Source organism: Epinephelus fuscoguttatus, linkage group LG22 (genome assembly GCF_011397635.1).
Source record: "Epinephelus fuscoguttatus linkage group LG22, E.fuscoguttatus.final_Chr_v1".
Lineage (NCBI taxonomy): Eukaryota > Metazoa > Chordata > Actinopteri > Perciformes > Serranidae > Epinephelus > Epinephelus fuscoguttatus.
In genome coordinates, this window is record NC_064773.1 from 20,828,418 (window position 1) to 20,853,685 (window position 25,268).

The 25,268-nt window shown below is 40.7% G+C and overlaps 1 protein-coding gene across 1 annotated transcript; it reads left to right on the forward strand.

Moving 5' to 3' along the window:
* Positions 1-658: 658 nt before the first annotated feature.
* On the forward strand, positions 659-25,022 carry ano6 (anoctamin 6). Its single transcript, XM_049566576.1, has 20 exons — positions 659-963; positions 8,185-8,255; positions 8,878-9,006; positions 11,659-11,724; positions 11,802-12,089; positions 12,214-12,327; positions 12,438-12,553; positions 15,323-15,457; positions 15,564-15,669; positions 15,908-15,968; positions 16,512-16,657; positions 16,895-16,972; positions 17,208-17,439; positions 17,526-17,695; positions 18,237-18,334; positions 18,935-19,065; positions 20,045-20,250; positions 20,375-20,571; positions 21,091-21,196; positions 21,304-25,022. Exons 1-20 carry the CDS (start codon positions 870-872, stop codon positions 21,520-21,522), a joined length of 2,763 nt encoding a protein of 920 aa, XP_049422533.1. The 5' UTR covers positions 659-869; the 3' UTR covers positions 21,523-25,022.
* Positions 25,023-25,268: the final 246 nt, after the last annotated feature.

Genomic DNA, 25,268 nt, shown 5'->3' on the forward strand with positions numbered 1-25,268 from the left:
TTATTTTCAGTGAAAAAAAGTATTAGAAATGTGGGAACATAGGGCTGTGGGAACATGGGGCTGTGGGAACATAAGGCCTTATTTTCAGTGAAAAAAAAATTATTAGAAATGTGGGAACATAGGGCTGTGGGAACATAGGGCCTTATTTTCAGTGAAAAAAAGTATTAGAAATGTGGGAACATAGGGCTGTGGGAACATAGAGCCTTATTTTCAGTGAAAAAAAAAAAATTAGAAATGTGGGAACATAGGGCTGACCCCACCTATAGAGCTGCGGGTTGCTGCTAAAAAGAGAAAGAAAAAAAGTATTTTATGTATTTGAAAATACAAAAGACATGTATTTTATTTTGATACATTTTCTGGCACCAGTATTTTGTATTTTATTTTGATACATATATTTGAGGGGTATTTTGTATCAAAATACATTTTGATGTCTTTCTGCTCATCTCTGGCTACCTGAATGCCAAACATGTCAAACAGACGTGAGCTAACGTTAGCTTAAAACATTCGGTTTATCAAGGGGAATATTAAGTATATGTAAAATATAAAGCTGCCAAATTAAGTTATTTAAACAGCTAACTTTGAAGAAAAGTAGGGGGCGTAACTTGATCTGTCAAACGCGACTGTACTACATCTACGCCCTCCTTCTTCACAGCTCCTCCGCCTCCTCCGACCCCACCCGTCTGCTCTCTATTCTCTCAAGTCACAACTTGAGCAAAACTTTCTGCGACCGAGTCCATGTTGGGAAATACAGCAAGAATGCGCGGAGGACGGGGCTGTGCTTTAAAGCTATTGTAATATACAGTAGATAGATAAAGTTTGTCTGCTGCGGGTGATGTGAGAGGACCCCCCCCCCCACTCCAACAAGGACTATGAGCGATAACGACATCTACGAGATGGACTCCGTGTGTGAGACGGAGGACTTGGAGGGGGATTTTGAAATGGGCATGATAGACGAGGAAGTTGGTAAGAAGACAGCTTTGTTTGTCGCAAGAGGTTTGTTGTGTTGGTGTGAATGTTGCGTGGGTTTATGGGCTCTGTGTGGAGTTTGTCTCAGTGTACACGTGATAGGTGAAATACAAGTAGTGGGAACGTTAGCACCCACTCATTCATCACTGGTTTGTTCTTAGTTTGAGCAGTGATGCTTTGATGGGAGCAACTTTTAAAGTGGTGCGCCATCATTAAGTACGTTTACTTTTATGATATACAAGTGCCACAATGAGATACTTGCATTTTAGGAGCATTTTTATTTTCTCCAACTTCATTTTGCCGCCCAGAATTCAGATGAAACACTAGCTTTCACTCCTGTGCATTTATTTGAATTGAATCACTGGTATAAACAGTGATTTTTACATGCAAAACATATGGTCAGTCTGTAGGCCATTTAATGTTAGCTTCTGCCAATAATAATACCTGATATTACAACACAGACATGCACCATATTGTTGCCTAATGGGTGCTTTTACCTTTGGTACATTTTGGTGCGAATACTAATACATTTAGACTGCAGTACTTGGACTTAAAACTCTGATTTGGCCCTGTTTTAAAGTGTATGATCAAAGATGTCTATTGGACACAAATACAGAATTTCCCCCTTCTGCCGTCATGACACATGATGATTTGTCATCTCTAAAGGCCAGATGACAATATAGAAGCAAATAATGACGAGTATAGGAGTCTGTTCAACATTCAGATCATGCATGCAGGGCAGAACAACTGTGGGGGGTGTGGTCGCACATTTCCGAGAGGGCACCATCTTCCCACCGCCATTTCTGCAACACAAATTAATATGATTAATAGATGTTGTGCAATCATGACTTTAAAAGAAACCGCCCCAAAACAGCCAGAGTCTTTGTTGGGCTCCTCAAATGCTAGATTGCGTCTCTCCACACTCTTTTGTGTCTTGCATTTCTTACATTTCACCCTGACGCTACAAACCGAAACAGCAACTTAAATTTTGAGTGAGTACATTGTTGGAAACCTGCAGGGTTTGCACAGCTGTCAGCTCCCACGCTTATATCTTACAGGAATGAATTCCCAGTCTATACGCTCCTTTGAGTCTTGTCCACAATGACATAGTGTCTAGTATTGTATGCTGTTTTTTTACTCACAATTCAGCGAGGGATAAATGGTCCTTTGGGGTTAAATTTAATAGCAGTAACATCTTATGGCCCTGATCATATGGAAATTACAGATGCATCTCACGCTGGATAACAAAAGGCATGCCAAAGTGCACTCTCTTTAATGGAGCCTATATTCAGTTGTTCTGAATAATTAATGTTCACACTTTGTTGCAGTGTTTGATGCTGTGGTAACAGCAGCAGAACACTGGCTTCAACTTAATAATGTGTAAAATGAACACAATAGTGATACAGGAGGTCGATTTTTCACATGTGCCCAACACTCTGGTGCAGAGAGCCTGGTGTCTATCTGTAGACAGATCTAGCAGGGTTACTGTAGGTCACTGCATATTAGGGGGAGAGCTGTTGAAAGCATGTTTCAGTGACATTAATCATCAGTGATCTAATGTCACATGCAGCACAAAATTGTAGGCATGAACTGCCAATACCGACATTACAATCAACTTCTAGCAAATGCCATAAAATGCACCAGTGTTTGACACAGTAAAGAATTTCCTGTCAGGTGGTGAGAGGAATCCCCCCCCCCTCCCCCCCCCAAAAAAATCCACTTTGGTGCAGCTGTTTATGTTAAAAACAAAATATGCTTGTCTTCTGTTTGTTTGCTCTGCCTTTAATGGTTTCTTGTGTTGTCATGGAAGATGTTCTCTAGAGAGGAAGTAAGCGCGGGATGGGTGGGTTGTGGCAAGACAGCAGATTTTTATTGCTGACAGCTTGTGGGCATTCAGCGTGCTTTTGAGAAGAATCAGACCGACTGATTCACTGTAGGTTTCGTAACGGTGTTTCTGGCGGGTTTAATGACTCAGGAGCCGGTGCACATTTTATTTATTTGACACACCGACTCGGTGACAACAGAAAATAAATATCTAGGTACCACAGTGTGGACTCCATTCAGCTGCAAAACTAAAACACATGAATGCAAAGCAATTGAGGATTTATGCTTCCCTTTGAAAGCATCATGTGATATTACAGTGATGGTACCATTTGCAAGGTTAAAGGTCAGTGTAAAAAGAAAATGGATAAACAGTCACCCATTTATTTATAAAGTTCTTGTATCTGTCCTTCTTTCTCACAGATGAAAGGAGTCAGATATTAAAAAGCCAGGCTGTTAGATACCAGTAAATTACTTAATGGTTTACATCTATATAAGAATAGCCTGAGGCACAGTCATTAAGGATTTGTGGTTCATTTGTCACTGGTTCACCAGCACGTCTCTCATGTCAAAATACTAACAGACTTTCTAGTATAAGAAGCTTTGTTAGAGTACAGACTGTTAGCCTGGTAGAGGACTTTGTTAAAGGGAAAGTCTCATTTGATTCTGACTCCACTGTGGAGTCTCCCAGCGTGTTACTATGGCCAGTGTTTGGAAAACAACATCTGTCTTCGGTTAGTTTTGTCATAGCACTTTGCTTTATGTGGAAAGACTACAGGACTTTCCCATTTTGGATGTAATATCATCTGTTGTAAAAAAAAAAAAAAAAAAAAAAAAACATTTATAATGCATCTAACAATGCATACAGTGGTTGATAATGTTGTTTTTGATTGTTTATTAATGATGTGGTGACTGTGAGTGCAGATCTCTTAATGAACATTTGGGAAAACACTGTGCTGTCAGTGGGCATAGTGTTGACCACACTGCAGTGAGTGGTGACCTATTTCTTGCCTCTTTCCAGGGAGGAATATAGCACTGTGGTATGTGGGCAAGTGTGTGCTGACTGTAAAAAAAAAATGCAGTTTCAGGCTTGTGACAGGAGGATGTCACTGGTTAAAACCGTCGGACTGTTTGGGAAATGAGTAACAGTCTGTGATGGTTCAGTGAGCGCCACTGAGGTAGAACATGGGTATTGTCCTGGTCAGTGTGTGAGTGTGTGAATGTGAGATAGATCAGGGGTGGGAAGAACTTTTAAGGTCAGCAGCACTTTGACTCAAAGAAAATATATATTTTCTCTTCACTGTCATGCTATTTATCAGTCTAGATTGTTTTGGTGTGAGTTGCCAGGTGTTGGAGATATCAGCTGTTGAGATGTCTGCCTTCTCTCCAATATAATGGAACTAGACGGCACTCAGCTTGTGGTGGTCAAAGCGCCAAAAAATACATTTGAAAAACTCAACAGTAATGTCTCTTTCCAGAAATCATAACCCAGTTACTCAATATAATCCACAGACCCTATTGTGAGCAGTTTCATGTGGGAACTATTTTCTTTCTACCGAACTACACCTCACCAACTGTATCACTACACAGAAGGAAGCGTTGGCTATTGCTAGCTCACCTAGCACCACTGAGCTAGCTAACATTACAGCTCAGCCAAGGGGGACACCATCACGAGCACTAGCCTTTCTTCAAACAGTAGATGCATGCTTCCTTCTGTGCAGTGATACCAAGCCCCCAGGATCAGGGCCGGGCCTTGAAGCCAATTTTACATAGTGGCCTAATGTCAAATTACTCCATCCGGGTCCATCATGTGATGCCATGGCGCCCAAAAAGGCTTGTCCCTGTAGACTTATGTTGTGAAAGAGATGTCTGTAAGATATTGGTTACATTTTTTTGTCACAACCCCCTCAAAATGACTTTTAGGATTTTATCCATTCGGTCTGATAGCATTTAGAAAGTCTAGAAAATCTGTCCAATTAAATCTTTTTTATCCTTAGTTAAGTTAGCCGAGCGCTAAACTGGAAGTTAGCCACCATAAGTCTCTAGTGCGCTAGCTCTACGGGCCCCATGATGCGGAAGACCTGGATAGTCTCATACTGTGGAAATTAGGGGTGGGAATCACCAGAAGCACCAGGATACAATATTATCACAATACTATATTATTGCAATTTAAAGCGTGAGTATTGCAATAAAAAATATCGGATTTATTTTCTTCTTTGAACTGCAAATTTTGTCCCTGAAGGAAAACTTTTTTATCTAATAAAACAAACTTTTCAGTCGGTTCATCTCACTTCAGTGATTTTTATTTAAAGGGCATTTAATTTTATTTTTCTAGTAGGGTACCAAAAGTTTAATTTGTATTTCTAATTCTAATAATTTATATGATTAAAAAAAATGATACTTGGTGTCCATGTGACGATACGATGTCAGCATCAAAAATATCACGATATCACCATTTTTCCCAACACCACTGAGCAACTTTTTTTTTTTTTTTTTTCTTTTTCCCTAAAGATATTTTTTCGGGCGTTTTTGCCTTTAATGATAGGACAGCTGTGTGTGAAGAGAGAGAGGGAATGACATGCAGCAAAGGGCCACAGGCTGGAGTTGAACCCGGGCTGCTGCAGCAACAGCCTTGTACATGGGGCGCCTGCTCTATCCACTAAGCCACCAACACCCCACCACTGAGCAACTTTCATAGGAATGAACCAGACCCTGCCTGTAATGCTGTGGCCAGGTCTCAGTATATGTATGGGTGATACGGTTGGCAGGTGTAGTTTGGTAGAGAGAAAATAGTTCCAACATGAAACTGCTCACAACAAGGTCTGTGGATTATCTTGCTGGGTGCTAAATTGGACGTGACTGCTCTGTTGTAACACAGCTTCAGGTAGACTGCAGGTAAATGTCAGCTGAACAGGATGTACGGTGATGACAGGTCCATCCCCCAAAGGTAATTCAGAGCTGTGACACATAATAATGTCCTTCGCAGGAAATGGCAATGAGTTTCAGCTGTCTATTTTGTCCGTACAGTAATAACTTCTAACAATCTTGTGCAGTATCAATAACCTCTAAAATACAATGGAATCATAGTGGCAGTCGGTCTTACAGCACATGAAGTTATTTTTTTCGTAGCCTCAGGTGAGTAAACAGTTGACAAGTGGCTCAGCCAGCGACAAACAAACCTCAGCTGCCCGCAGCTTGTCACATAATCAGTGACCTTCTCTCTCTGGTGTTCACAAATAATTTGACATGTTGGTTTTTAATATGTAACAGTAGAAGTGGGATAAGTTAAGCCTTTGAACAACACATTTTGAATTATTTCTGTATTTGATAACTATGAATAAAACCACAAAACTACATCAAATTTAATACACAGCTACAGTTATGCATAAAATCACAGTCAGCAAAAGTTGAATGTGTTGCTGCATTTCGTTTTTGTATACATACATGACTATAATCATGGGCGGATTATGAGACAGTGGGGCCCTGGGCACAGATATGCAAAGGGCCCCACCACCTCTCCTACACAGGAGTAAGACACACAGACTTTGTGGTGATTTTTTTTTCTCTTTGTAGTCATTATGTATGTATTTGAGTCTCTTTGAGATAATTTTGTGTCTTTTTTTGGTTATTTTGTGTCTCTTTTTAGTAATTTTATGTCTCCTTGTAGTTGTTTTGTGTCTTCTTCAGGTAATTTAGTGTCTGGTAGATCATTTTGTGGTGTCTCTTTTTAGTAATGTAGTGTCTTCTTATGGTTCTGTGTCTTTTTATAGTTATTTGTGTGTCTCTGAGGTAATTTTGTGTCTCTTTTTAATAATAATAATAATAAATTTTATTTGAAGGCGCCTTTCTTGGCACTCAAGGACACCGTACAAATACACAAAATGACGTTAAAAAGACATTAAAAAGAAACAACAATTAAGTAATTTTGTGTCTCCTTGTGGTTGTTTTGTGTCTTTTTCAGATAATTTAGTGTCTGTTGGATAATTGTGTGACTCTTTTTAGAAATGTAGCGTCGTCTTGTGGTTGTTCTGTGTCTTTTTACAGTTATTTGTGTGTCTTTTATGTCTCCTTGCAATTATTTTGTGTCTTTTTGTATTTGGTATGCATCTTTTTGTGGTTTTGTGTGTTGCTTTCAGGTAATCTAGTGTCTTTTTGATCATTTTATGCCTCTTTTTTTAATGTATGTCTTCTTATGATTGTTTTGTTTCTTTTTGTAGTTATTTGTGTCTCTTTGAGGTAATATTGTGTCTATCTTGGTCATTTTATGCCAGTGTGTAGTCATTTTGTTTCTCCTTGTGGTAGTTCTGTGTCTCTTTGAGGTAATTTTGTGTCTCCTTGTGGTTGTTTTGTCTCTTTGTGGAAGTTTTATGTGCCTTAGAGGTAATTTTGTGTCTTTTTTTTGTCATTTTGTGTCTCTCTTCAGTCCCTTTCATGTCTCCACACAGTTGTCTTGTGTCTTTGTGTAGTCTATAAGCATCTTTTCGTTGTTTTATGTGTCTTATTGTGGTTTTGTATCTCCTTGTGGTTATTTTGTGTGTCTTTCAAGTAATTCAATGTGCTTTGACCATTTTTGTGCCTCTTTTTAGGAGATTTTTGTAGTTATTTGTGTCTCTTTGGGGTAATATTATGTCTTTTTTAAAAATATTTTTTCTTTTTTTATTCCAGTTTGTAGTCATTTTCTTTCACCTTGTAGTAGTTTTGTATCTCTTTATAGTCCTGTTGTGTCTCCTTGTGGTTGTTTTGTGTCTTTTTGTACTTGTTAAGTATCTTTTTATGGTTCTATGTCTCTTCGGGGTCATTTTGTGTCTACTTGTGGTTGTTTTGTGCCTTTTTAGGGTAATTTTGTGTCTTTTTTTTTGGTCATTTTGTGTTTTACTGAGATACTTTTTTGTCATTGTGGCTATTTTATATCAGTTTGTAGTCATTTTGTGTCTGCTTGTGGTAGTTTTGTATCTTTTTGTTGTTAAGCTCTCTTTGAGGTAATTTTGTGTTTTATTAAGGTAAATTTGTGTGTCTTTGGGATCATTTTGTGTATTTTTTCATCACTTAATAGCAATTTATAGTCATTATGTGTCTCCTTGTGGTTGTTTTGTGTGCTTTTGGTGTTTTACCCATTTTTTTTACGTTTTGTATGTCTCTTGGCAGTTCCTTTGCACATCTTTGTGGTCTTTTTGTGTTTCTTCCTGGTCCGTACGTGTTAACTTGATTGACATTTTGCAGGTGAAGGCCAGGGGTGCCCCTGACACTTCGACACTTTAATGATACAATAATAACATGATAATATCAGCCTGCTTTTGTACTGGAGGGGTCAAGTAAATAGCCATGTGGTGTGGACTGTCTTTGTTTATTATTATGCCTGCATTGCCATTCATGTGTTTGGTCTTTTTGTTTTCACAGTTTACCCCGAGGAGTTTTTACCAACATTTTACAGTATTGAAGAAGGCTCAAAAGTCACCAAAGTGCAACTGGTGAGTCAACACAATAATGTTGGTGTCTGTACTCTGAGTATATGGAGTGTCAGCTAACTGATTGATTCTTTTAATCAAGTTTTCATACTGTCCAGGTGCCTAGATTTACATAATCTACCTAACCTACCTACCTAACATATCTAACCTTTAATTTTAATGACTATTATAAATATTGTCTTAAGCTTTTATCAAGGCACAATTATTTAGCCGACAGATGGCAGATATTACATTCACTGGACCATGAGACATCAAATCACACAAAACACACCAGATATAAAGATTCATTAAAATACCAACTCATGCATGTAATTACATAAGCTTGCAAGAGCTTTTTTAATACGCAGCGGTGTCACAAGTTTGATTGTGTGGAGAGAAAGAGAGAGAGAGAAAGAAAGGGCGGGTATCATATTGTTTGTTGACACTTCCCACTCTTCCTGCATGGCCCGCATTGCACGTTATAGAGGCTGGTCAAGGTCAGCATTCAACAATATCTGTGCACAGATTCTCCACACACACACACCATCCTCTCCCTTCTCTGTTCAACATGTACGGCATCATGGAGGAGGAAGAGTACGAGTTTCAGGCCATAGACTTACCTGACGAGCCTTGTTTTTGCCCTCAGGCAGAGTTTAATGACAAGCCGGACTCTTTGTTCTTCAACGACGGTGTCAGGAGGATCGACTTCATCCTGGTCTATGAGGATGAGGATAAGAAGGACTTTGAAAAGAGGCATACGTACCAGCGCCGCAAGGTGGGTCTCTCTCTTTTCTTTGGGTATCATTTTGAGCTGGATAACTCAGTACAGCAGATTATATTGTTATATTGATAAGGGTTTTTTTGCCTTTATTAGATGGCGTGCATTAGAGAGATAATAGGAAGTGTGGGGAGGAAAAAGGAAGGGCATGATATGCAAAAAAGGTCCACAGCTGAACTTGTCAGCGTAACAATTCTTTAGGCATTGAGTTTTAAAACTAAGATTCGGTAGCAGATCATTTTTCTCAATAATGACACACTATTTCTGTTAATAGAAGTGGAAGTTTTCTCATAAAACTTTAATTTAAAGTCATATTCACTCAGTAAAAGTCAGCCACTGCAAGCATGGGTTGAATGCGATATCCCTAGGGTGTTTTATGACACACATACTCTATTGTTTCTTGCCTGTTTGTAAAGGGAGTTTTCATTTGCAGCGGGATGCCACCATGACTTTAAACTAAGCATTAGTGACCGTCTGCATTCAGCAATGTGTGCACAGGAACTTTAAAAAGGCTTTAATTATCCAGGAAACGGAACAGCTTGGCTTACATTGTTATGGTAGCGCCTTTCTTGTGCACTTCTCATTCATTCAACACACATTCTCAGTGTGAATTGCTCAATTAATGTGTTGGCTAGATTCCCAGAGAGAAGAGTGTAACTTCTTCACTTCACGCAAACAAAACCTTGCACAAAAAACCTTCAAATCTGGTTATAAGGCTCCTTGTCTGAACTTGAACTTCGTCTAACGTTATTATCTGGCCTCGGAAATCTTACACCTTCACAAAACAGTGAGTAAATCAGAAGGCAAACAGCTGTTCTGGTTTTGTCTCACTGTGTGTTAGTTGAGTGTCATGAATATTCAGCAGGTCACCTCTCTTACACATCACAAATCCAACATTCAGGGATCTATGCAGGGATTTGAAGTGCACAAATTAACAACGCCGAGACTCCAGGTGTGTTGTTTGTTAATGCCAGTGCCTTTCACAATACAGTGATGGATGTGATATGTAATGCTTGTTGACTGATACCTGCAGTGTTGCAGCTGTGACTCTGCAACAAGTGGTTTTTGAAATGGAGACTGTGCCCTGCGGAGGCTGCAAACAAAATATTACGTCTTTAATGGGTGAAAAAGCTTCCTAATATGATAGATAGTAGATTTGTTGTTTTTTCCGCAGCAGTAAATTGATGTAACAGGGTGTTGGCAGAAGAATCACGTGTAGAAGCAGATCAGCCAGTTCCTTGGAAAAAGGCTGGTAAAGCCGTTACAAGTCAGAGCTCTTCAGAGCTTCTTCACCACAGACAAACTGAGACTGAGGCAATTCCTTACTCATAATCTTCCCAAGGCAAACTACATCCAAGGAGGGATGAGGAGTGCAACAGTCTCTACCAGGCACTCCCTTGACTTTGTTTTTCCAGAGCTAAACCTGGGTCAAACACAAGTTGCAAAACTTTTCTTTCCTGCTGTGACTCAGACTGCCGGAAGAGCGTGGTTCACTTCAGATAGCTTGAAATGATGCTTTGAATATTTTAGTTTGTAGTTTGACTACATTTTTATGCACTTGTTGTATTTTCCGTTTGTCATGAAATCATCCAATTGTAAACAGGGTTGGCTAAAACAAACAGCGAGGGTATTTGACTTTTGCTCTGTCAACAGCCTCTGTTCCTCAGAGTCTATAAAGGTGCCACATCAAAGTTTGTATCCATGCATAACTTACACAAAAGCTTGGAGCTATTCACTGTACCTGAGCACTTTGATGAGCTACTTTCTATACAATTTGGATATATTTAATACTTTTTTCATACTATTTCAGTGCTTTTCATGTGTTTCTTGGTTTTGGGGAAGCTGTGTTCAAAGAGATTCCAGGATTCACTGTAATGTCTGACAGCATACCACCAACAAGAACCTGCTCAGACTTGTTTGCAGTGTCGCCGTTCATTGCTGCTATGTGCAGTATAAATAATGCATATGTTATGGAAATGGAATAAGTCCAAATAAATGAGCTGTCAGCTATACAACTTGCTTTAAAGGAGCAGTGTGTAGGATTCAGTGGCATCTAGCGGTGAGGATTGCAGATTACAACCAGCTGAAGCTGCTCCCGGTTAGGATTCCTTCAGTGTTCATTGTTCAGGAGGTTTTTACTGAGACAATGAGAAAATGCAAAATGCGATTGACCCTGTCTGGAACCAGTGTTGGGTTTGTCTGTTGTGGGCTACTGCAGAAACAAAGCGGTGCAACATGCTCCCTACTTGGATATAAACAGCTCATTCTAAGGTAACGAAAACACAACAATTCTTATTTTAAGGTAATTAACACACTAAAAAAGACCCCTAAATCCTACACACTGAACTATCAAACAAAATTAGAGGCCATCTTTAACAACAGTGTTGACAAAGTGGATCACGTAAATCAAGGTGATGATGTGTCGGCACTTCATGAGATACCACCATATCAATAAGTCATGAGATTCAGTGTACACACAGACGATTGGCAGGCCTTTGACACATGCTCGCTGTATTTACACTGCAGGCTTGGCACAGACGTCCGGGACACAGCTTCAGTGCATCCGGTACAGAAATTGAATCATAATGGCCATGGAGCATTAAATCAAGAAGCTGTTTGAATGCCATTTTTTGTGTTTGCTCCCTGTAGAGGCGGCGAGAGTACTTTGAAGCCAGCCTGATGAAGATGGGGATGGAGCTGGAGGCAACGCAATCTGTAAGTAGATCGCACTCATTGGAAGGTTCCTCATACTGTATCTCATACTCAAAGCTCCCCTTCGTTGTGTTCTGCAGGTAACAGATGAGAAACTGATGTTTGTGAAAGTCCACATGCCATGGGACGTGCTGTGCACCTACGCCGAGGTCCTGCACATCAAGCTCCCCATCCAGCCCAACGACCTGTCCTCCCGCCCCTCTCCGTGGCGCCATTTCTCCTGCATCACCAAGTACTTCTACCCCAACGAGGACATGATCTCCAAGGAGACCGAGTACTTCACCGCCCCCTTTGAGAAAGATCGTCTGGAGTACTTCTACGTGAGGGACAGAGATCTCTTCTTCACCCCGTCCATGAGGAGCAGGATGGCAAGTTGTCTCGTGTTGCTGTCGGCAGTTTTCGTATATCTGTTTTATTTTCAAGGATGAAGTTGAAGGGTTGTAAACATACTCTATGGTTATTTAACAATACTGTAACCTCTTCTTTTTCCAGGCATATTACATCCTGAGTCGTGCCCCTTATGAAACACGAGGGAGCATAAGGAAGTTTGGCATCACCAAACTGCTGGATGGTGGAGTGTACAAAGCTGCCTATCCCCTCCATGATGTAAGTTACAGGCTGCGGTTGTATCAGGCCTGGTGTGTGTCCTCTTTTCGTTTGTAACAATCATATTTAAGATTTAAAATTTCGTATTGTTCTCCTGTTGGCTATTTCAGTGTAGATTCAATGTAAAGTCCAAAGAAGAGGGCTGCCCCAACGAGAGATACCTGCTCTATGAAGAATGGGCTCATCCCAAAAGCTTCTACAAGATGCAACCACTAAACCTCATTAGGTGAACACAATCTTTTATGCTCTTGTCACAAAGATAAACTTTAGTATGAGAATAACTCCTTCTCCTCATTTTCTGTCTTTTGTATATAATGTTACAATGTCAGATCTTCATTTTAAACGTGGCCACAGTTTCAAATAATGACATAAACATATGTATAAATAATCCCCTTTTCCATCTTTTTTTGTACTTTCAAGACGAGCCGATGTCAGCTTGTGACAGATTTCTTTATATGGTCATCTGCTCCAGGCACGCATTACATTATGTAGCCTACACTGCTACATGTAGCTACATGCTAACATCAGAGAAATCTGATATCTTGGTTGCTGATGTTGTTAATTTTGCCCCAGTTTCAGATTATATTCCTGCTGGAACATGTCCGAATGTGAAGATTTTGGTTTAGAGGCTTTTATTGGTGATTTTTCATGATAGAAAGTACTGCTATACCCATTCTGTTGGAGGCGGGCCCCGTTCATTGCTTTGAAAATTGCTCAATGGCGCATGAAGCCAAATAAGTTTGACTTCCGCAGTATGCATGTTCGGTGTCATGAGGCCGATAGAGTAGTAGTCTGTTTGTGTAGAGACTTGCGTTGGCTGAGCGGCTATGTTCTGGTTAAGCCCTCTGCTAACTTGAATGGGGGTAAAAATGATTTAATCCTATGGCTCCTCTAGACTTTCGTAATGTTATCGGACTAAAATCACCAAAAAAATCAAATCACAATTGTGAAGCCAGTCATTTCGCGAGAGTTATAATGCAAAAGAAAAATTAACTTATATACAGACATCTTTTTCACAAATATAAAGTGGCGATACACGATACATATATCTTGGTATTTTGTACAAAAAATGGGCTACTTGTGCTCAGTAGCAAATTAAAGCCACATTGAGATGTCGCAAGCAGTTTTATGAAAACAGGCTGTGATCAAAATAAAATGCAAAGACAGGGATTTTATTCACCTGTTTGAAAATATGCAGGCGGCGGAAGTGCTGTAAAGTTTAGTTGATTCAAAACACACCTAAATCACACGTTAAACGCACATTAAATACACAGTAAACATGGCTTTATAGCGACAATGTAAACACAAGTACACAAATCAGCTTCACTATAACTCGCAGCATTCACAGACAAACACTTTATCTGGACACATTTTCCAAACAAATACAACATGCTAACGTTATTAGCACAAGCCTATTTATATTACCATTTTACATTGTATAAATTAGCCTAGCGACAAACGGCGATTTCCTCTGCTCATATGAAGCCAGGATAAATCACACACAAGACTGAAAATGCTATTTTTGTGGAGGCTTTATTGTCTTCACAATTTATTGTTTCTCATCTGTGAAATTAAAGTAAATGAAACCTTTGTTTCCACTGAGGGAAATGGTTTCAACTTACAAAACAGACAGGAGGTCTGCGTCACCGCGACATGTAGTTACATTTCTGAGGAGGTGCACGTCAGGCTACGGCTCTAAAAAGTGTTGCTGAAGAACCTATGTAAGTGTGTGGGGCGGAGCTGTGTGGAGAGTGTGAGAGGAGAGATGCACACTGTTAGGCATCATGTAACGCAACTTGACCCTATATCAATATAAACGGCGTTGTCTAAATTTATATCTAGCTTGAAAATATATTGATATATCGCCCAGCCCTACGTCATCAGAAACGGCCAACCTGCTTTTTTTTAATCCACACAATGAATGAATATTACAGACATCGAAAAGTATTGTATTTCATGTCTCCATCAGCTGGTGGCCATCATGATAAGAGTATGCGTGCATAATATGATGTTAATTCCACTACTGAAGAGACTTGATGATCACTAAAGAAAGGTTGGGGAAAAAAGCAGAAATATCAATATCGGTTATCAGTTATCGGTCAAATGAGCTGTTACTAGACTTGCACCGATTACAATTTTTTGGGCCGATACCGATTTCCGATTTGCAGAGTGTTTGGACGGCCGATTCCGAAACATTTTCCTTTTTGCTCAAATATAACTTCAGGTACAGTATTAAAATAAATAAGTAAAAAAGGCATACATAAATAAAAACATCGATAAATAAAATAATAATTCTTGGTGTAGAGCATTTGTGGGTAATTTCTTGAATAGCCAAAGAGTAAAAATATCTCCTGTGGAAAATTCACACAGGTCTTCGGGACACGTGCATTTTCGGCACGCGCATCTTTGGCACACGGACACGGGCCTCGTCAGTTTCAAGCAGCACAGTGCAGCAGTGAGAGCTCTGCAGTTCAGTTTAACACGGACAATTAACAACTTTCTCCTTCTCTCTTTTGATGTGTGTGTGAATGATTAAGGTGAGAAGCCGCCCATGTTTCACTTTCTCACATCGCCCAAGCCGTGAGTTGCACATGTGCGTGTGTGTGCGCTGCTGATATTACAGGATGTCAATTATGCGGCACGGCGGGAATTTGACCGGCGTTTTATATCAGCATATCCTAGACTGACTGGCTGGTTGCAGGTCATGGCCGATCACGTGAAAAACGGCCCGATTCCGAGCACTGCCGATAAATCGGTGCCAAGTCTAGTTGTTGCATATCGGATATCAGCAAAATCCAATATGGTGCATCTCTAGAAACCAAAATCAAAGTATGATCCTGAGCATGTCACTTTTAACATGAAAAAGCTTCACATTCCCTTTGTGTTCAAGCAGGAACATTTATTTTTTATCTCTTCATCCCTGCAAATGAAATGTTAGTTTTCTAAATGAACAGTAAAGCTACACTAGTTCATCTGAAGCGCTTTGTTCCCACAGGAAGTATTATGGGGAGAAGATTGGCATCTACTTTGCCTGGTTGGGTTTCTACACAATGATGCTGGCTCTGGCTGCTGTGGTGGGACTGGGCTGTTTCATTTATGGATACAGAACTCAAGAAACCAGCACATGGAGGTACATTTTCCTAAAAACACTTGTGGATGGTGGACATGTAAATAAATGATGTATATGTTTATTTCCCTGTCTGATCAATCTCTGTTCGGTGTTTTAATGGCTGCAGCAAAGAGGTGTGCGACCCTGACATCGGAGGAAAGATTATGATGTGTCCACAGTGCGACAGAGACTGTGATTACTGGAGGCTGAACAACACCTGTGAAGCTTCGAAAGTGAGTTTTGTTTTATTTCAACAGTAAATATGAAGATGTTTCTGCAATGTTTTTCACTCCCGTCCTCCCTCTAATGTCACGAAATATACAACAGACAAAAACAGAATTCACTTTGCATGTTTGTTTCCCTACGTGACACAGCAACAGTTATGTTTAGATCTGATTTACATGTACGCAGGACAGAACTGGGACAGTTTTGACGTCCTTGTTTCTCTTTTCTTTCTCCATTGTCCTTTAGAAACTTTGCATATTTGATAACTTTGGAACCCTGGTGTTTGCAGTTTTCATGTCAATCTGGGGTAAGTTGCACACAATGTCAGAGAGGTGTTGGCGTCCTTCATTTCTAAGTTTCTAGAGCTGCAGCAACAAGTCGATTAATCTATTAGTGAATTGAAAGAGAATCAATTGCCAGCTATTTGGATAATTGATTAATCGTTTCAGTCAATTTTCAAGCAAAAATGTCAAAAAAAATGCTGATTCTTGGTTTTTCAAATGTGAGAATTTGCTGATTTTTCATCATCAATAATAGTAAATTTGACATTCTATAGACTAAAAGCTTAGATTAATGGATAATTAAAATAATCTCTAGTTGTAGCCCTACAGTTTTCCCATAGAGCAGGCATGCTAATATCACTATCTTCGAGGGAAGCTATATTTATAACCGACCATTTGAAATGTTTATTTTGTCCTTATCTTTAGTACTATTAAAGGCAACACACTTTACAGTACATTAGTGTTGATAGAGGATGACGCAGACAATACTGTGTACATTCAGTTGTTTCCTTCTTTCTCACTATTGCCATGCCTGTTTTTTCCTGCTTCTGTTCGTTTCCTGACTGCAGTCACTTTGTTCCTGGAGTTTTGGAAGCGCTACCAGGCAGAGCTGGAGTACATGTGGGACACTGTGGAGTTTCTGGAGCAGGAAGAGCCGTCTCGCCCAGAATATGAAGCCAAGTGCATCTATGAGAGGAAAAACCCGGTCACAGGGGTACGTCACACTCACAGACTCTCTGGTTTATTCTGTTGGCAGCTAATAATGTTTCCAATAGTCCAAAAATTGTTTCGTGATCACCTAACTAAACCAACCAAGAAAAAAATATGTTTTACGTTTTTTTGTTGTTGTTGTTGTTGTTGTTCAGAAGGTTTAAACCACATGGAGTTGCTATGTTGAAATGATGAGTTTAAAGTCGTGTCAACCATTTCACTGCTTTTGTTTGTGATGTAGATCAAAGAGAAAGTGCCCTATACAGCCTGCGGACGATGTTTTCGGGTGTCCATAGGAATTAGCACGGTCTTATTCTGGGTAATGTGTTTTATTTAAAAAATGTTTCTTTGTTAACACTGTAATTTACCTGTCTGAAATTTTACAAGTTCTTCAGACATTCTTGTAAATAAATAAGTAAATTGGTGCTAATTATAAAAAGAAAAGGTCAATTTAAACCAATGTAAATTTTCTGTAATTTCTCATTTTTTTATTGGAAACTCAATTTCAAAACAGAATATACGTTAATCTTTTTGATTTTATTTTTGTCCTTTAGATTCTGTTGATCCTGGCGTCCATCGTGGCCATCATTGTCTACCGCCTGGCTGCGTTTTTTGCCTTCTCAGCCAAACTCAGAGCTCAGGATTCCTTGAAGGAGCTGGAGCCCCTGAAGGAGTATGTGACGCCTCAGATGGCCACTTCTGTCACAGCCTCTCTCATCAGCTTTGTTGTAATCATGATCCTCAACATCCTCTATGAGCGGGTCGCCATCTGGATCACTGACTTTGGTGAGTTTGCTCTCCTGCCTTCTGCCCCGCATTGACCTGCATGTGGTTTTTAATTGGAAATCTTTTCTTGTCTGACACAACAACAGAGCTTCCACGGACTAAGACGGACTATGAGAACAGCTTGACCCTGAAGATGTTCCTCTTTCAGTTCGTCAACTATTACTCCTCCTGCTTCTACATCGCCTTCGCCAAAGGGAAAGCGGTCGGCTTTCCTGGAGACCCTGTTTATCTCTTGGGAAAATACCGGAATGAAGAGGTACGGTTTGTCCATCTGGCTGTTACATATTTAAAGTTGGGCATACATAGAAAAGTTGTTGACAATTTCCAGCTCCCACTGTACAAGTAAATCGTCTGTGATGTAAAGCCAAACTCACAATGCTCACTGTGTGGTCCCATCGTCAAGCCACGACGTGCTCACATAGTACGTGTAAAATAGATGATATAATGGCCCGTTGGCCCCTGTGGACCGTTCTGGCTAATGACAAATGTCAGTAAAGATAAGTTTGAAAGCTAAGTGGCTGCGGGCAGGTCTAAGTTAGCAGCACCAACATACTAGCTGGATATACTCTGTACGATTAATTGATCTGCGGTAATCAACTCTTGGATCTGCTTCAGCTGTCCCAGAGCCTGACAACAACTGGCCAAAATTTCTCTATCTCAAATTCTGTCGGACTCCAAAATTAGTCGTACAGCTCAAAATGGCGTCAGAAATGGGTTCAAATTGTACACTGTGTGTCCAGCTTAATGTAACTCACTTGCTATTCGTGACTCTTATTTTGTGTCTCATTGTCCTGCAGTGTGATCCTGGTGGCTGTCTGATCGAGTTGACGACTCAGCTCTCTATCATCATGGGTGGAAAAGCCATCTGGAACAACATCCAAGAGGTCTTGCTACCGTAAGAAGTCAGAATCTAAGACCAACTTTACGTCAAATATGGAACGCAAGTAGCACAATGGCAGCTTATACTGTAGATGCAGCCATAGACTTTACACAAAGATGGACGACACGTCTGTACTCCCTCCGACAAAGTGCAAAAATGTAGCCAGAATATCCCAGAAATGGGTGCTGTCATGTTGCGCTGTTGGAGCCAGAGTCTGAGCAGTAGCAATTGTGGATTTGGAGTATCAAATTCTCGCCCATACACTCGTCCAGGCCAATCGCTGTCAACCATGATGTCAAACCCCCTTTTTATAGCCTCAAATAACCGATTAAAACCAAACATCTGCTAACGTAGAGGGGGGAAAGATTTATGACCTATACTGCAGCCAGCCACTAGGGGGAGATTGAGGTGTTTTGGCTTCACTTTTGGGGAGCTGTCATGCCGTCCATCTTTATAAACAGTCATGGGATGCAACAAATCTCCAGTTAACTCAAGTGAATTTGCTGCCAATAACAGGAGTCAAGGCCATAGGGCTAATAGTGAACCATACACCAACTCTCCATTGTCATACTGAGTCACCATTTCTGTATATGACCTCCTCCACCCCTTCCACAGGTGGGTGAAGAATCTGATTTTCCGATACTGCACCAATGTGGCTTCAGAGAAGGTGGTTCCTCGCTGGGAGCAGGACTACCGACTTCAGTCGCCTTCAAAACTAGGGCTGTTCTATGAATACCTGGAGATGGGTAAGTCCCCCGACTGTCGCATTTATAGCTGCATACCTGGAGACACATAGTATTATGCAAGGATTTGCAATGTGGAGGCTTATGTGTTGCTAAATTGCAAAACAGGTTGCACCACACAAACTATGTCTTACACACAGTAGTGGTTAGTTGTTACCAAATGAGCTAAAACCCTTACTTGTTTTTTACATCTCTGTTTGTCTACAGAATAAACAAAGCTCAGTCTGTATGCTAAGCTAAGCTAACGGGCTGCTGGTGTCAATCTCTTCAGCTAAGTCTTTGCAAGAAGGCAAATAAAACAAGAATATGAGTATGCATTCCTGAAGGCGAGCAGATTAAGTAATCCTTGAACTATTTTTATTAAAGAGTTACGGTATGCAGGCTGAGTGTCAACAATCACAAATGGTATGCCAATAATGTCAACTGGTCAGATGTTTCCCTTTGACTCTGAACTACACGAATACTATTATACGGAGCACGTCGTCACATTCAGTTTCGATACTGTTGTCTCACTCTCCTCTGTGGTCCTCTTGTCCATGTGTCACTGTCATTGTCATGGAGATCCCGTTTCGTCCCACCTAACTCGTTTGCGTCTGCGTCCAAATCGGATTCAGAATGTTGATCAAAACAGGAATTGTCAGAGTCTGAGTCCATTGACATCTACACAGCTTGCGCATCCGCAAACTTTTCTGTCTGCGCCGGCATTTTCATGCGGTTAACAAGCTGCTACATTTCTGTAAACATCATCTTCTTCCGGTTTCCAGCGGATCTTCCTCTTAGTTTGTTTTTGGACGCGGCTGTGCTGTTGTACTTCACAAGATTTGTAATAGCACCCTCCATCTTATGACAGTGACGCCAATTGCCGGAATATCTCGTCAATGGCTGCAACTAGTTCGAAACTAGCCAGCAAGTAACTAAGGATCTCACACACACTCAGTATCTGTGCCTGTCTTTCCTTATACGTGTATCTTGTCTCTCGCAGTCATCCAGTTTGGCTTTGTGACCCTGTTTGTGGCCTCCTTCCCTCTGGCTCCGATCCTGGCTCTGGTCAACAACCTGTTTGAGATCCGGGTTGATGCGTGGAAAATCACCACTCAGTTTCGCCGCATCATGCCAGAGAAGGCCCAGGATATCGGGGCCTGGCAGCCCATTCTTCAAGGTGTCGCTATATTGGCTGTTGCAACAAATGTGAGTTACTGTTTACACTGAGTTATACGTTTGTACGTTTGTTTTAAAATCTAATATAATCTCATTCAACAATGCCTCAGTAAATCCTACTTTTGTCAAGCATAATGTCCTGGTGTCTCAACAGGCCATGATCATTGCTTTCACATCTGACATGATTCCACGGTTGGTGTACTACTGGTCTTTCTCTGTGTACCCGTATGGAGATCACCCAAATAACACCATGCAGGGCTACATCAACACCTCGCTGTCTGTATTTGACATCAATGACTTCTCCAACTACAGCAGGCCCATAGTGACACGGTACAGCATCACCACCTGCAGGTACAATTGGCCCATATGTGTGTCCTCTATTTAATTTTCCTATGTTTGGTTGTGTTGGCATCCATTAGATTATTGTTTCAGAATATTTGCTGTTTATAGTTTGCTATTATTGATTATATTTATGTTATCAGTTATTCCCTAGACGAATGTTGCGTATTGTGAGAGATAAAACTCTTGAATTTTACAGTAAGACTTGAGACTAAAATGCGAAAAACTCAAATTTTGATTAAATGCTTTGGAGCCTGTAAAGACACGTTATCAGATAACTTAGCATTTATGTGAACAGATAAGTTGGAATCTCAAAACAGAATGATCTCAATTGGACTGAAATGTCATTTGAGTTTACTTGCAAAAAGGAGATAGCGATGTGATGGAAACATCTGGACAAAATACAATGTCATCACATAAAGACACTTGAAATAATATTTTAAAAAGCTGGTGAGTTCAGTGGAAGACAGTTGTGTGGCAAGTCATGTTTGAGTCCTGACGAAAACTACTAAAAACCTCTCTTTTCTTAAGGTATCGAGATTTCCGGTTCCCTCCCGGGCATTCCAGGGAGTATGAGCACAATGTTTACTACTGGCATGTGATCGCTGCCAAAATGGCTTTTATAATTGTTGTAGAGGTGGGTGTGAACACAACAGTAAATCCCTCTGACACTAAAAAATATAATCAAAGCATGAATTATTAAAACATACTCATGGAGGTGTCTTCTTCTTCTTCTCCTCGCAGCACATTGTTTACCTTACAAAGTTCATCCTGTCCTACATGATCCCAGACGTCTCGTACACAGTCAAAGAACAGATCAAACGAGAGAAGTACCTGACCCAGGTTATCCTCCACGAGACAAACCTCAAGCTGGTGACCAAACGTTTGAAACCAGCCGCAGACATGATTGTCAAGAACACGGAGGCGAATGCGACGCAGGAGGAGCTGGAGCTTGATTTCTGAATTAAATCTATGGAGGAAGAAATCAGAGACGATGTTCATCCCTCATACTGTAAATACATGACTACCCAGCTTTCTGCAACATTTATCCACCTCTGTTTGAATACTGACTTTGTGAACCAGTGACGAATTAAGACCTGGAACAAGATATGGACTTTTGTTGTGGAGAATGCGTAGCAACCAGTAAGACGATGTTTCTGTCGGACAAAGAAAGGAGAAACCACTTTTGTATAGTCTTCACCCACCTACTGTGCTCATGGTCTGGACCCCCGTCAGGCTGAAGTGTCTAAAAGGAAGAAGAATAGATCATCTGTCCTCTGTAACTTTCCTCTCAGGCTGACCGATATATCATACAGGATTTTTTGTAGCTGACGCACCAGTGCACAAACACAGTGTTCCTGATTAGGATGGAATCACACTTCGGCAGGGCGCTGAACATAAATAACTTCTGATAAGAAGGCTGGAGGACGGTGATACTCTACTTGCGGCCCGTGGGCCAAATCTGGCCCGCGATAGGGTACTAGATGGCCCCCAAACCATTTTCTAATTCACAATGTAAATAACAGACAACTCAGCAGGGGTCAAGGCGAGGCCCCCATTGTCCTCAAATCCTTAAGGTGCCTTAAAGTGGCCCCTGGGCAATGCTATTGAGTATTTCTGCTGTCGGATTATGGGATATAGTGCGTTGTAATCCTGGGACCATAGACTTAACACTCCAACTTTATATACCCCATTTTTCGTCATGTCTCTTTAGTTATGAAGTAGAAATTAATGAAAATATATAATACTTAGTGGTTCTGATGAGCCCTCAGAGAGAAATTAGAAAATTTAGCCAAAAAAAAAAACATCTTTTCCCAGAATTCATAGCTGCATGTCTGGTGTTTGTTTGCTCATACCTTTTGTTCTGAAGGTCGTATAGACTTAGAACCAGGGTATTATCCCCCCACTGTCCACCTCCACGCCGCTCTCATATTCAAACGTGGACAGACAGTTATAGGGCTTGGGGCATAGGGATCGAGTGGTGTTGTGACCCTGTGCAGCATCACCCTTGGCAGGAGTGAGAGGTGCAGAGCATCCTGGATGCAGTGGGGGATTCTGCCTGGCAGTGGTCACCTTTTCCTGTAGAAGCTCAACCACTGCACTGAGGAGGCTTTTTCTCCTCAGTCTGCCATGGTCAGCCATTTTTGGGAAAGAAGGTCCTAAAGAAAATTATGGTCTTGCGTCTTCGAGAGGAGCTCTGCAAGTCAATGCTGTCCTTATGTAGGGTCTCCTTACACCCTAAAAATATTAATGTTTGCCTTGATGATTTATTTTCCCTAAGATAAATGCAAAAAAAATAGGTTGTCACTTATGGAAGCCCTCCTGGAGGTTATAGACGCTCTGAACCAAGACTGTCCATGCTATACTCCTTATTGCACATCCAACAGTACCACTTATGACTTCCTGCAACCACTTGGGCGCATTCACACCAAGATGGTCTGGGGGACTCTGTTCGATTGGGTGGGGAATGCAGAAAAATGTCACACCTTCATTTGGTTTGGTTCACTTTCACACAGCACTTTCTAAAGCGCACCAAACCCCCTGGACAACGTTATGCAGTTACAACAGCTGCTCGTTTGTAGGCGGTATTGCCCAAAACGACCACTGACCAGGGGAAAAAAAAGCATGAGGAAGAAGAAAGCCCGGCTCATTGATTGGCCAGGGCCGAAAACGGAAATCCATCCCCTTCAGCCGGCTTGGTCACCACAAAAACACCAAAATGCACTGTGCTCTACGTCACTTCCTCTCTTTGGTTCACTTCCTCTCTTTGGGTCGTTGGATAGTCCGTTTGCGGTTCCCACTGTAAGCGAACCGCACCAGGGTTCACTTGAAAGTGAACCGAGATGCCCAGTTTTCAAGCGGACCAGGGTTGGCTCGTTTGGTCTGCACCAGAGTTCAAATGAGCATTCACACCACTCCAAACGAACCAAACTATCCGTGGAAGCGGACCAGGGTTCATTTAAAGCGGACCAAATAGCACCAGTGTGAATGCATCCTAAAGTAATTGATATTTGGAAAGGGATGGGTTAGGGTTAGGGACTATAAAGTTGTGAAGTACAGGGTTAGGGTTAGGGTTAAGAGTAATGTTAAGGGTTGGTGTTAAGGTTGGAGTTCAGTGCTATTTGTTCTAATCTGAAGCCAGTATTGAATTTTAATGTATTTAGATTTTAACCACTTTAAACAGTAGATCAATTCTGAATAACTTCAAATGTATTTATATTACACACATTACGCTAAGTGACTTGCTGGTGTTTCATGTATTGGTATTGGTATTGTATTTTTGCAGCCTGGTTTGGATATGACAGCAAAGAGAAGCAAATGAGTGCCTCACACTTTGAAGTTTCACACTAAAGAGCACCAACCATTTGGTGGATTAAGTATGAAATACAACCAAACAAAACAATCCCGGCTCAACGTGCACCTACGAGTTCTCTTCCAGGTCTTCCGGTCATCTGGAAATGTGCTCAGTTGTTGTGGAGATGGTTCCGGTGATATGTGAGCTTGTAGGATTTAGCGTTGGCCTAAAATGTAAGCTACCCAGAGTTACCCAGAGTTTCTTCCAGTTTTATGTTTGTGTTACATTTCAGCTTGGTGAAATCAGCATTGCGGTGCATCACTCTGTCCACTGAGCTTCATGCCGGGGGCTGGAAGCTTTCACATGTGTAACCAACAAGTGCCACAGCTGGGTGATTATTTTAGTGTAATGCTGTCACGAAATATCAGTATTATTATTATATAGACAAGAAAATGCAATACTGATGATGGACGAAGAGTGTTTTACACTTCAGCTCACACTGTTACACAAGTGATGAGACCAAAAGAGTTAGAATAGACATGGACTAACTGATACACTGACTAAGTGTGCCTCGAACACCTTTACCTTAGTGAGCATCTCGAATGTTTCAGAAGCTGTGTTGTTTGTAGGGTGATAGACGTGATGCCACGTGAAGAGTTTACAATGATTTCAAACTGACCGCTCTTTCATCATCACTCCAAATGCAGTTTAGCCTTTTTTTAAATTTAGTGAACAAATCGCAGCCCTGTGAAGTGGTTTCGTCAACGATGTGAGTATAGTCTGTCACTTCCTCTATTCAGATACTCTCATCCACTATGCACTTTTTAATGACATGAGTTTGAGTCCTGTGCCTTGACCACTGCACTGCACAACATTTTGACTACATGTTTTATCCTGTGATAAAGGCGATACAGTAATTTAGACTTTTCCTGTGTCACTGCTTCAATCTTGGATCAATACCTCTGCTGTATTATTGCCTCGCCAATGGTACCATAACGACCATGTATGTAAACAGTATCATATACATGCAATATCTGATCATGCATATGTGTCTTGTATTTTTATCTTGTCAGTGCCATGAAATTGTTCTATAAAAAAAAAAGTTTTTCTTGTGTGTATTAAGTCTTGGGTTAAAAGCTCTCTTAAGATTAAAAAACTTTACACCAGTTTATGCTTTATTTGTTGTTGTTTTTTTGACATTGGGCCAGGTGTTGCTACATCAGAAGATATTCGTTGTATTTTATCCACTCCTACTGATGTATGTGAGATAAAATATCTCCTACAGCAGTGGTTCCCAACTGGTGGGTCGTGGTTCCATTCTGAATGGACTGTAAGGGACATGCAAATGTTTCGAGCCTGTAATAAGCATACTTTATTTTGAAGTACTGCAAATTTCCCAATCTGAGCTTTTATT

Bases quoted from the DNA above. Each gene is read 5' to 3' on its own strand.
- ano6 (XM_049566576.1), top strand. From the start codon at position 870: ATGAGCGATAACGACATCTACGAGATGGACTCCGTGTGTGAGACGGAG. The intron at 15,969-16,511 runs GTAAGTTGCACA...TCCTGACTGCAG, and splicing joins AGTTTTCATGTCAATCTGGG to TCACTTTGTTCCTGGAGTTT. The intron at 16,658-16,894 runs GTACGTCACACT...TTTGTGATGTAG, and splicing joins GGAAAAACCCGGTCACAGGG to ATCAAAGAGAAAGTGCCCTA.